Source organism: Carcharhinus amblyrhynchos, chromosome 3 (genome assembly GCF_965287045.1).
Source record: "Carcharhinus amblyrhynchos chromosome 3, sCarAmb.v2.hapA, whole genome shotgun sequence".
NCBI classification, from domain to species: Eukaryota; Metazoa; Chordata; class Chondrichthyes; order Carcharhiniformes; family Carcharhinidae; genus Carcharhinus; species Carcharhinus amblyrhynchos.
This window is the reverse complement of record NC_137326.1, coordinates 51,296,991-51,310,092: the sequence shown is the minus strand read 5'-3', so window position 1 is coordinate 51,310,092 and position 13,102 is coordinate 51,296,991. Positions and strand designations below refer to the sequence as shown.

The 13,102-nt window shown below is 42.8% G+C and overlaps 1 protein-coding gene across 1 annotated transcript in view; it reads right to left on the bottom strand.

Moving 5' to 3' along the window:
* Positions 1-13,102, bottom strand: part of sema3h (sema domain, immunoglobulin domain (Ig), short basic domain, secreted, (semaphorin) 3H) — a 156,260-nt gene that overhangs the window by 40,104 nt on the left and 103,054 nt on the right. Inside the window, exons 6-7 of the mRNA XM_080183995.1 lie at positions 2,173-2,292; positions 1,759-1,904 (exon numbers count right to left, since the gene is read on the bottom strand). Of these exons, the coding sequence (XP_080040121.1) occupies positions 1,759-1,904; positions 2,173-2,292 (266 nt within the window). The remainder of the gene's footprint in view (positions 1-1,758; positions 1,905-2,172; positions 2,293-13,102) is intronic.

The following is a 13,102-nucleotide window of genomic DNA, read 5'->3' as shown; positions in this document are numbered from 1 at the left end:
AACTTAAGTTGCAAGTGTAGAACATTACTATGGTTTTAAACTTGTAAGCTTAAGAATGCTATCAATTAAGTCTTTATCCAATTATCCAGGCAGAATGCACAGCCTGAATCTGTGGTTGAGGCAAGTTTAATTGAGGCATTCAGGAGAGCATGAGACAATTATTTGAACAGAAACAATGTGCAGGGATACAGGGAAGAGGCAGGAGAATGGCACTAAGTCAAATCTTCTCAATATTGGCCTTTATTGCAAGGGGAATGGAATATTGAAGAAGGGAAATTTTACTATAAGTGTACAGGGTCTTGGTGAGATCACATCTGCAGAACTCTGCACAGATCTTGTCTCCTTATTTGAGGAAAGGTATAGGAGGCGATTCCCCCCCAAAATGTTCTAAGTGCTGAATTAGCAGGAAAACTGGTGTAAATCATGATTCTTTTGAAAGTGCGATTTCAGATAAGAATCTTCAGCACTCTGTGCACTGCAGGGATCACAATCATGAATATCATTAAAAGCTTCGGGGGGAGGGGGCTATTCACACCAGAGTCTGACAGTTCCAGGCCTCTGCGCACGTACAATGGCCCCAAACTGTCAGCTTACAGTTTGCTGGTCAGCTCGATCACTGGCCAGCCTGGGACCCCTGCAGTGCCACCCTTCCACCCCACATACGGTCCAATCGAGGCCCCCCATGAGCATTCCCAGGCCAGCCCCGACCCTAACCCCATCCCCCGTCCATGAGCACCCCGATCTCCAGCCCCCACCCCCAGCAGTGACGATACCCCCGGTAGATCCACCCCAATAGGAGGCAGATACCCCCAATTGCATTAGAAGCAGTTAATTGCATTAGAAGCAGTTCAGGGAAGGTTTGCTCGACTCATTCCTGGGATGAAGGGATTATCTCATGAAGAAAGATTGCAGGTTGTACCTTTACCAGTTGGAGAATGAGAGGAATTCGTATTGAAATATATAAGATGCTAAGAGAACTTGACAGGATGGATACAGGTGGATTATTTCCTCATGTGAGGAGAATAGAACTATTGGATAGAGTTTAAAAGTAAGAGGTTCCCCTTTTTAAGATGGAGAAGAGGAGAATTTTTTCTCCCAGAGGGTCTTTAGTATGGGGTTCCTGTTCCCCAGAAAGCAGTGGAGACCGAGTAACTAAATTAATTTCAGGCAGAGTTAAGAAATTTTTGATAAGAAGGGAATCAACAGTTATTAGGGAGGGGGGAGAAGAGGGTGGGGAGGGGAGTCAAATAGGAAAGTGAAGTAGAGACCATAGTCTGATCAGCCATAGTCTTATTAAATGAAGGAATATGTTCAAAGGGCTGAATGGCTTCCTTCTGCACCAGAACTATTCTGCGATTCTGAGTTATTTAAACAGAGAACTCTCAAAACATGGAATGCACTTCTAGTTAGCATAGAATTTGCAAAACCAATTCAGAAACAATTGATTGTTGCATTGGGGGATGCAGGATTGTTCTGAGTGATGAACCAGAATTGCCATGGATTGTCATTAATGGAGGATCATGTGATCTAGTGAACTGTAACAGTCCCTCCCCTATCCTGACTAATTCATACAGGCCTGGGATCGAACCAGCTATGTATGATGTGGTTCCCCATTGCCTAGTAACTGATCATTCTGAATCTCATAAACATTCTTAAGTGTGGAGCTTCATTACTAAGTCACTGTGCTCTACTGCACAAGTATGAATAAATCCTCATGTTTCTCTAGCTCATTGTCATTCACAGTTGCTCCCCCCTTACCTTGCAAACCCGAGCCACTCTTGAGTAGATCACTTTCCCATTGCCATTGTCCACTTCCTGAGCACGCTCAGTGAAAAACAAATACACCTTGTCATCCTCTGCATTGTTGCTCTCAGCAATGGCATGGATCTTCACAAATTTAGGGTCTGCAGAGGAGCACAGAGAACTAAGCCAATTATGCACTGACATTCTGTACATGACCACAAAATTTTAATTGAATCCAAAACAATCCAGTCTAGAATCCGCTATAGCTGTGATTGATTATATTTTTTACTAATAAATGACAAAATGTTCTTTTGTCTGGCAGCATCAGAGCTGTTCAAAGCCAATTGTGGAACTAGAGAACTGAATTGGAAAACTGGGATGGGAAGAGGCTGATTTGAGGAATGGGAGTTTGCTCAAATTTGACCTCACCTTGGAGCCATGTTGAATCGTATTGCTCAGTGCGAATCACACGACGGTGTCCCAGGCTGCGGAAGAACGCCACATCCCGGCTCATGAAGTCAGAGGAAATGCCAGCGTACAACTCACCTTCTGTAAGCACAAGCAGGAGGGACCAATGAGCTTAATAAAGAAGTCATTTTCCACATATTTCGACTGCAGCAAATAGGTGGGAAGGGAAGGATGTTAAGAATAATGGTATTTCACATTGCACCAATAAGACCTGTCAATCATGAGAGAGAAATGATAAGACTTTTAGGATGTCCAAATGGTCAGAAGTATGTTCACAGCAAAGGGCTGAAAGGGCCATTGATATCTATAGCACAAGGAACAGTTCCCTGTGTAATACAGGGTACCAAAACCTAACATACCACATGCTTCTTATCCTCTGCACTAGCCCTTCTGTGGGATTTGCTAGATTGCTGGCAATGGATCTTGACAGGAGGATGCTGTACAACACTGAAATGAGTTCATGCCATTAGCACCAAAAATCCTTCTCTGTCTCATCTGTGCAGTTGCACCCTACATGTCAGTGATAGCATTCCTGCCTTTGAATGAGTGATGGGTTCAGGTACCACTCCTGGATTATAGCTGATAATCCAGACTGATGCTGATTTGTCGTACTGAGGGAACACTGTAGTGGTGGAAGTGCCATCTTTTAGATGAGATGTCAAGATGAGGATCTGGTTGCCTCTTCTGGTGGATGTAAGAAATTCCGCTGTACGATTCAGTGAAGAAAAGTAGAATTCCTAACTATTCATTACTCACTTATGACAGCAGCCATGAAAACAGATTTATTTATTCTATCCACAAGAAACAAGTTAGCTGCAGAGCTTCAAAAAAGTTAATTAATTGGTTCTGAAGTACACTGAGACATCCAGATGAGGTACTAGGAGCCATCTCAATGCAGTTTTCCTGATCTTAGCATCTGGAGAGTCCCTATTTCCAGGGAATCAATCCATCCAAATGTGCTGAGCACTATGTTACATGCTCTGTTAACCCCTTTGTAAAAAATAATCAGCCAGGACCCTAATTGAGTGAAGCTGTAAATCTATTTCATTTGAAGAAGTTAATGACATTTGAAGAAGTTAATGACTTTGTTGAAACATAAATTGGAGGTCCCACAGGGTGCTGTCACCCCCCCCTTCATTAGTTTAATTAATTCATCGTTTGTTTTATTCAAAAGGGAATATAATTTGTGGCAACAGCATTAAACGAGACAAGATGTTAAAAGTAGTAGGGAGGGGTGGAGAAGCGTTTGAGAGTATGATTCATTGTGGGTGGCAATATGGATATGTAAAGTTTTTTAGAAGTTTATTTATTAGTCACAAGACTGACATTAACACTGCAATGAAGTTACTGTGAAATTCCCCTAGTCACCACACTCCGTTGCCTGTTCGGGTCAATGCACCTAACTAGCACATTTTTCAGATTGTCAGAGGAAACCCATGCTGACACGGGGGGAATGTGCAAACTCCACATAGATCTGTTGGTTTTAACGAAGAGAGACCAAGAGGACCTTTCTTGGTGTAGAATTATCTTTGTTTTCACCACATATGTGTACAATAGCATCATGATCATGTTACTTGGGGAGGAGTCCCAAGATCCACAGTGATGTTTTAAGCTCTTTTATTACGCTGCCCACTATCACACCTTCTATTGTTTCCTCTGCCTGATCTCACAGTTGTTGTATGAGTGACTGATGGAATACTAGGTAATGTAATTGAGACGTGTGAAGTCAATTTCCCTGACACTCCAACCCACCTATTCCATTACAATATGTGGGCTGATGTGCCCTTAATGTACATTTTCAGAATAAAATCAATTTCAAGCAGCAACAATTTTGATTTGGGTAGCAAATTTAAGGTAATGGAACAGTTTAAGGCACTACACAGGAGAATAATCAGAAAAAACTTTGACACTGAGTCAAAGAAGGAGATAGTGGGTGAAATCTTACCAAAATATGGTAGTGTTATTTCCAGTGAGAAAAACAGTGTGTTTCTCTCCATGAAACTGGTTGGTTTTCTCTCCAGATCTTATGACTCTGCCAAAGAAAATATCAAGGGAGCATGTTTCGTGCTGTCATATTGGGGGGGTGCAGCCTCAACACACAGGCAAAAGGCTGCTGCTTAGAGATCGGGGTGCCATCTTTAAAGGGTGTCCCCATCAGCACCTGCATAAACCTCCCTCCCCAGTCTACCATCCCACCCTACCCCCAACCAGATTCAAGTTGGCACTTCTGTACACCACCGATCATCAGTAGCTTCCAACCACCCCCCTTCAGCCCCACAGTTTGAGCCGGCACCCACCTCCACCATCTGTGTTTCACCCCCCCTTCCCCCACCAATGGTCATCACTGGCATCCCCTGCAGTGGGTAAAACTGGCCCTTGACTGGGGTCTCTTTGGCCTCTTGGTGGGATTGGGTTTGGCTGCAATGCCCCTCGAGTGGAGTAATCTCCTTACTCTCAGCATCAAGGTTCACTCATGAATCATGGTCTACAATTGCACCCAGAAAAGAATCAATGGTTTCAGCAGCGAATGTCATTGCAATTGTAAATCTTGCGGATTAGCACTGCGGAGTTAGAAATCACAAACTGAGTGTTTCCTAACCCTAGTTGGACAAGGGATCTTAGTATATCTGGGATTTGCTGGAACTGAGAGTTAAATTGGAAACCATCCAATTTAGAAAGTGAGTGAGTAAAACTGGTATTGAATGTTCCAAAGATGTGTGTGGCAGGAACATAAAGCACAATTCTCTGCAGGAATGTGGACCATTCCAGTATATGCATACTGGAGAGTGCAACTTGTAGTCAAGAATGAATTAACTACACATATAAATAAACTGTACCTGCGGCTGACTGAGACCTGCAATACTATGATTTATTACTGTCTTCAAAAGCATATCAGGCAGCTAGGTCATCCTGCTTGTTTAAATAGGACACTGTGCTATTCATCAACGTTAACGTGTAAGCTCTCTGTTAGATCTTGCCTCTGAACTGTCAGCAGCAGACGGCTAGAACGTTTACACTCCATATGTTGTGTGTAGCCTTCAGTATCCCCATGTGTTTCAGAGACTCTTTTATCCAGGAAACAAATGGAAACAGATGAAGTTGCTGGAGCCCAGCATTAACTTTCAAAGATAAATTTATATTGAAAGCTGAATTCAATTGCACCCTTAAATGGTTGGTCATGGAGGTATGTGTGAGTTGTGGTAGTGCGCACACGAAGACACACACATAGACATTTTCAAGAATGTACATGCACAAACATTTATACACACAGACACATGCCGTTATCGTAGATCCAAGCACATCTGGGCGGCACAGTGGTACAGTGGTTAGCACTGTGCTTCACAGCACCAGGGACCCTGGGCTCAATTCCCAGCTTGGGTCACTGTCTGTGTGGAGTTTGCACATTTTCCCCGTGTCTGTGTGGGTTTCCTCTGGGTGTTCCGGTTTCTTGCCATAGTCCGAAAGATGTGCTGGTTAGGTGAATTGGCAATGCTAAATTCTCCCTCAGTATACCTGAACAGGCACCGGAACGTGGCACCAGGGGATTTTCACAGTACGGTTAACATAAGCCTACTTGTGATTAATAAATAAACTTTGACAAATATAGATGTCCTCAGGCAAACACTTATGCGTGCATGCATACCCATAACATACAAATACATCCATGCATGCACAGAAACATGTAGGCATACATGGCCACGTCCATGCACTCAGACATGTTTGTTGGCACAGCTGCATGCGCATATACACACGGAACAGCATGCAAACTCAGACACATGCACTCAGTCGTGAAGGAAATATTTGCACTTTTCATGACAATCAGATGTCTCACAGCCTATTCCAGGCAATGAAGTATTGTCACCATTATAATACAAGAAATACAGCAGCCAATTCGCATAAATCAATCTCCCACAGACAACAATGTGATAATGAACAGTTAATATTTTTGGGATATTGCTTGAAGGATAAATGTTGGGTAGGACACTGAGGGGTAAAGGATTCCTTACCCACCATCAAGCAATTAGGATCCCACTGTTCTGCAATTTTGACCTGTTCTCCTGAACAGTGAGTGTGAACAGTCTCCCAAAACTGAAATGATTCGATAGTGTCATCAGAACAGAATTACAATTTTAACTTTGGTTTGATTGGGGGAGCTGCTGTGGCTAAATCAAGTTGTAACAGGAACAGCCCCAGAAAAGACCAAGAAAGAGAAGCTGATTTTCATAAGCAAAATACTACAGATGCTGTTGTTAAGCCTCTCAGTTGCAGTCCGGTAATAAAAGATGATGCAAGTCCAGCTTCTTCACAAATTCACTTTATTCTCTTTTACAACTCTACCTACACACCCAACATGCAGTGCCACCTGTAACCCCTTTATATATCCTGGTGAGTATTATTAATTAATATACATATTAGGTCTAAAGTGGAAGGTTGCCGCTAATCCATTCCTAAAAGCTGGAAATGGGAAATGAAAGCAGAAACTGGTGAGTAGACACAGCAGGTTTGATAGCATCTGTAGACATAAATGGAGTTAATATTTCAGATCTGTGACCTTTCACTAGAATTGTGAGGAAAACTTACAGATCTGAAAATGTTAATCCTGTTTCATTTTCTACCAAACCTGCGGAGTCTTTTTGGAATATTTTGTTTTTGTTTTTGATTTCTTCCTTTGCAGGGTCGGAAGTAGCATATGAACTCCCACAGGCCCACAAGAAAAGCTCAGGCCTTCCCACCTTAGAAACTCCCTCTTGAACCTAACCTTTCCCAAACACAAGACACCCGTGGAAGGCGGTTGCCAAGATTCTTGGAATAACTCATGGAAAGAAATCTCTCGATGGCTTTTAAAAGCAATCTGGGAGATACTGAAACACAAAGGGCTTGACTTTTACCCCACTTCACCACATCTTAAAGTTAAGCTTATTTTTTAGTGTCACAAGTAGACTTACATTAACGCTGTAATGAAGTTACTGTGAAAATGTCTAGTCGCCACACTCCGGTGCCTGTTCGCATACACTGAGGGAGAATTTAGCACGGCCAATGCGCCCAACCAGCATACTGTTCAAACTGTGGGAGGAAACCGAAGCATCTGGAGGGCACCCATACAGACATGGGGAGAACGTGCAGACTCCACACAGACAGTGACCCAAGCTGGGAATCGAACCCAGATCCCTGGCACTGTGAGGCAGCAGTGCTAACCACTGTGCCACCACGATGCCCGACCTGTCGTCGGGAAAAGGACAAACAAATTTACAGCACAAACATAAATTTGGGGATTGTTTCCTTACCTTAGGAAAGACACACATTTCGGAATGGTCATGGAAAATCTCAGATCAGTAGAGGTGGCTGAGCAAGCTCACCAACAGGAACAAAGCCAGGCTGGGCTGACAGGGCAGAACCACAGCTCTGAGCCACTGTTGTGCTGGGGACTCAGTTCATGCGCTGAACATTGCAGAGTTCTGCAAATAGTGCTAGGGTGGAGCATGTGGCTCTGGCAGTTTATGCTGTAAGTACGGATGTGAGGTTAGAGCAGTTAAATATCGACATTCTTAACTTGAGTAGATCTGTTGGCAGCGAGATAGAGAGATGGAGCTTTTTGCATCCATGTAAAGATCTGCCTGTTAAAAAGTATTGGTTTAGTTGTTCACATCACTGAATTGAGAGAGTAAATTTTATAAAGTTAAGCATCACATCAGTTGCACTTGTTGCCAAATGTGATGCGCTATTAACTTGGTTAGTGCAGTGTAAATGTTGTTTCATTTGTTTTCTTCTAATCTTGGAGCATCAAATACATAACTCCTGATGGAAACCACAATTAAACATTTGAAAGTTCCTGAGGCAAGAGAGAAAAAAGAGAAGTAATTGTTGAAAAGATGTATGTGGGAGAGCGACCCAGGGCTGAGATGGCAGGGTGGATGAGAAATTGGGTCAGTGAAAACATTCACCCACTCATGCCGCGTTGCCCGCTTTCTGTGATGTGATGTATACTGTCATCTCCCAGAACGTGCTCAGCCCAAGTTGATAATCCTATCTCGGAACTCAATCCCATCACAGACTTAGGGTGTGATCTTAACAGCCGTGATGTGAAAATCCCACTGGTGTGGATGGTGATAACATTCTGGCTGTAGTGTCAACAGGCAGGCTCTGTGGCAGGCAAGAAACAGGCTGGTGCAATTTAAATTAAGCCTGGGAGTTACAATCTCTTGCTTCTGGGAAAAGCGAGAACATTTTCAACTTACACCAGACAGGGCAGCGTGGTGGCACAGTGGTTAGCACTTCTATCTCATAGTGCCAAAGACCCAGGTTTGATTCCCAGTTTGGTCACTGTGTGCAATCTGCACATTCCTCTCGTATCTGCATGGGTTTCCTCCAGGTGCTCCAATTTCCTCCCGCAGTCCAAAACATGTGCTGGTTAGGTGCATTGGCCATTCTAAATTCTCCCTCAGTGCACCCGAACAGGCAGCGGAGTGTGGCACTTAAGGGATTGTCTCTTATTGTGACCGTTTATCCCTTATAGGAGGCCTCTGGTTCCTTATTTCTAGGTAAGTCTGTGGGACACAGAGCTGAGAGTCTCCTCACTTGCCTCATTTTCTCTATGAGCAAGGGCACCAGAGCAGTTATAATAATCAGAACCTGCTCCTATAGCATGAGTACTCCAACCATCCCCAGACTGATGATAGAAGCGTATTTGTTTTAGCTTTTTCATCATCCTGCCACTATGTGGTCAACCCGAGGTTTCTTTGAAAGTGGCAGTAATCCTTCCTAAACAAGCCAATTTTAAAAGCACCAGTATAACCATGCACAGAGGGATCCAAGTCTTTAATTATGGGAAAAACTCAACGATGAAAACTTGCAGCTGTAAACTTATTGTTTGTTTCTGGAACACAGCACAATGCAAAAGTGTGTCTCCATTAAAAGAAATCTGAAGATGTGGGATGAAATTACAAACATGCAAGGACATCAGAGACCCAGCTAACTGACGTTTCTTCCTGGATTCGAACCACATTTTGTTTGGTTCCTTCCTGGTCCTTACCGCTTTGCGTGGCTCCACTGTAAAAATGTTAACCCCAACTCTCTTGAACTTTCCTCTCATCTCCCTCTGCCCCATTTCCACAAAACCAATTTGCATTCATATAGCACCTTTGATGTAACAGAACATCTCATATGTTTCACAGGAGTGTAATCAGCCAAAATGTAATTCTGAGTCATGAAAGCAGATAGCTAGGAAAGGTGATCAAAGGCTTGGTCAAAGTGGTAGGTTTTATGGAGTGTCTTGAAGCGGAGAGAGAGCGAGCTGAGAGGCTCAGGGAAGTGTCATGACAATGCCAGAGCTTGGAGCGATTGAAGGCACAGGTGGGATTATTAAAATCAGGGATCCACAGGAGGCCAAAATTTGAGGAATGTAGAATTCCTCTGCCTTTGATGTGTGGGTCCAGAACAATCTTATAATTAGAACTGGGTCATTTGGGAGTGAAATTCTTCAAATAGATGTCACATTGCCTACATTGCAACGGTGTCTACACTTCAGAAGCACTTCATTGTCTCTGTCGCACTTCAGCGTTTAAAGATCATGAAAGATGTGATATACATGTCTGTGCCACCTTTCTGTTAGAAGTGTGGTACAGAATCCTGACATACAATGCAGGAAGAAACGTTTTTGTTGATTAATTTACAATGTCTATAACTCTAACCATAAAGGTCAGAGATAATTGGCTAAATTTTCCTGACTCTGTGGAGATGGAGGCAAGGTGGAAAAGGGGGAGTGGAAAGGGATAGCAGCAGGAAATCCTATCCAATGGTTCCCCAACGTTGTCCTGCCTTGGGGCGACTTTTCAATAGGTGGGCTGCCATGGGAATCTGCAAATAAATTGATGAAAAATGGACGGGCTTTGGCATCACTCACTTTACTACATCACACAGACTTCAAACCTGCCCTAAACAGTTCCACAACGGTATCATACTCTAAATCCAGCACCAAGTCTAGGAATTAGGGTTAGTGATATTAGTGTTTGAATATCTGTTGCAGTCTGCTGTGTTCACCTACTTGAAATGAATAGGTTATTCCCTCAGGCTGAAGTGCAGATGTCACGAATGCACTAAAGGGTTGTGCATTCAAACTGCCAACATCATTTTGAGATTCAGGGTGATGAACACACCATCAGCACAAACCATCGCCAGCTGCGATGAGATCTTTCTCCACAACAGATGCTGTGTGCGGACCCACAATAACAGTTCAGCCTGTCACAGTGCCCAGAGCCTGAAGTGCCGACCAAGATCACAGAATACATTGAAATTAATTGCTGCTGGTAATGCTTTTTGATTTCCCTGAGGGAGATCGCAAAGACCAGATGAGGAGTTGTCAGTGGCAGTACACCAAGAAACAGAGTTGCTTATGGTAATGGGATTGGTGTCAGCTGCCAGACATTCTGGATCAGCTTGGCTTGGTTGCTGATACACTGTCCTGTGAAGTAAAATAAAAAGTTTATTTATTAGTCATAAGTGAGGCTTACATTAACACTGCAATGAAGTTACGGCGAAATTCCCCTACTTGCCACACTCTGGTGCCTGTTCGGGTCAATACACTAATCAGCGCATCTTTCAGACTATGACAGGAAACCAGGGCCCCTGGACGAAACCCACGCAGACATGGGGAGAATGTGCAAACTCCACACAGACAGTGACCCAAGCTGGGAACCGAACCTGGGTCCCTGGTGCTGTGAAACAGCAGTACTAACCATTGTGCCACCTTGCCGTCCCGTGCTGAGTCAGGAAGCATCAGGTTACATCCCAAAATCTGCTCCCCAACTCAATTACAATACTCCAGGAGCATCACAATTAGACATCCATGTAATATGTCTTTAAAGGATATCAGCATAACACCACTAGAAGGGAAAGGTGTCAGGTGATCCAGTCTCAGTTTTGCTTTTTGCTTTGAGCTGAGCACACAGACACTGCTCTGATTTCTTCATGCTTTGTACCCTTGTATAATTGTTCCAAATGTGCATAGTCCTAGTAAATGAATCCATGAGGAGTTAACTCAATCCTTTATGAGCCATTGGTACCTTGTACACTAAATAAGCCCAAAGTGTAGTCTTGGTCTCAAAATGATCTTAGTAACTTGAATGCACAACCCTTTAGTGCGTTCATGATGTTTGCACTTCAGTCTGAGATAGTAGTTTATTCATTTCAAATGGGTGGACACAGCAGATAGACCGTAACAAATATTCAAACACTAATATCACTAATAGTAATTCCAAGACTTGAAATTGTGCTGTCAAGCTCGTTCAACACTAATTTGATGCTGGATTTATTGTAATAACATGATAGCAACTTATAAGAACATAAGAATGTTCATATAATAATATTATGTAATAACATGATAGCAACTTATCATTGTATCATGCCTCTAATAGAATAAAACATCCCACAATGCCTCACAGGAGGTTATGAAGCACAATTGGACACCTAACTATGATGGGTAGATGACAAAAGAGGTAGGCTTCATGCAGCATTTTACGAGCTAAGAGAGGTAGAAAGTTGTAGAGATTTAGGGAGGGAATTCCAGAGCCTCGGGCCTAGACAGCTGAGGCCTGTCCACACCAACCAGCTCACAAATGCATCTCCAGGGCACACCAAGAAAAGAGACATCGATCACATGTAACCAGCCTCTGAGCTGATTCATAGTCTAAGCACAAATTTCTGCCTACGAGAAGGTGGTTCATTCCTGATGCATTCTAACAGCTACCACTGGTAGTACATGTTTCTGTCTTAGAGAGTCTTAGAGAGTAACTTGTTGTGGGCTAAGTATCAAATACTTCCTGGAATTTCATGTAGCCAACACATACTGGGATATCCTCATCAGCTAACCTTGTAACTTCCTCAAAAAATTCTAATGGATGAGTTGAAGTTAACCTTTTCCAGAAGCCATGTTAAATATTTCCTATTATATGTTTCCTAATCAGATGATCATCTACAGCATCTTTTACAATCACTTTTAGTGTCATATCTATGACTGACAATAAGACTCTTGAGCTTACAGTTCCTATTAACATTTCCCAACGTTTCCCTTTGAAGAGGAATCTAGGATCAAGAGACACAGTTTAAAAATAAGGAATAAATGCAACAGGTCAAGCAGTATCTGAAAGTAGAGAAAAGAGCTGATGTTTCAAGTTCAGATGACCCTTTATCAAAGGTTAAAAATAAAGGGTCCCATTTAAGATGGAAGTGGGGAGGGGAGGGTAATTTCTCCTCAGAGAATTTGGAATTCTCTTGCACAGAAAGCATTGGAGGCTGGGTTATTGGATACATTCAAGGCTGAGTTAGACAGATTTTTGATCGACAAGAGATTCAGGGTTATGAAAGACTGGCAGGAAAGTGGAGTTAAGGCTACACTTAGTTCAGTCATGATCTTATTGAATGGTGGAGCAGATTTGATGGGCTGAATGGCCTACTCCTGCTCCTATTTCTTATGATCTGACCTGTCAAGCTTTTTGAAAAGCAGCAATACATGAGCATCATTCTAATCCATGGTAACAAGGCCAGACTCCATCAAACTGTTAATGATAAAAGCGAGTTTTTTTGTAAATCACAGCTTTCAGCTTCTCAGGTATATATGGTCTGAAAATGCATGCCAGGAAAAGTTTCAAACTCCTGATTTAAACTGTTGCTGCACATGGCAGTCCTTGGACAACTAGCTGTGAAATTATGGTGAAAATCAAGACAGACATTTCTGTTCTCAAGAAAAACGGGCCAAATATTAGACATTCATTCCGAATAGTATTGGCGGCGGAAGCCAACTGCATAAGAATGTTTATTTTTCCTGAATTATAGAGTAAGGTACAAGAGTCAGAGTGACTATGCTACGGCAATAGCAAACCATCTCGAGACTCTTGTG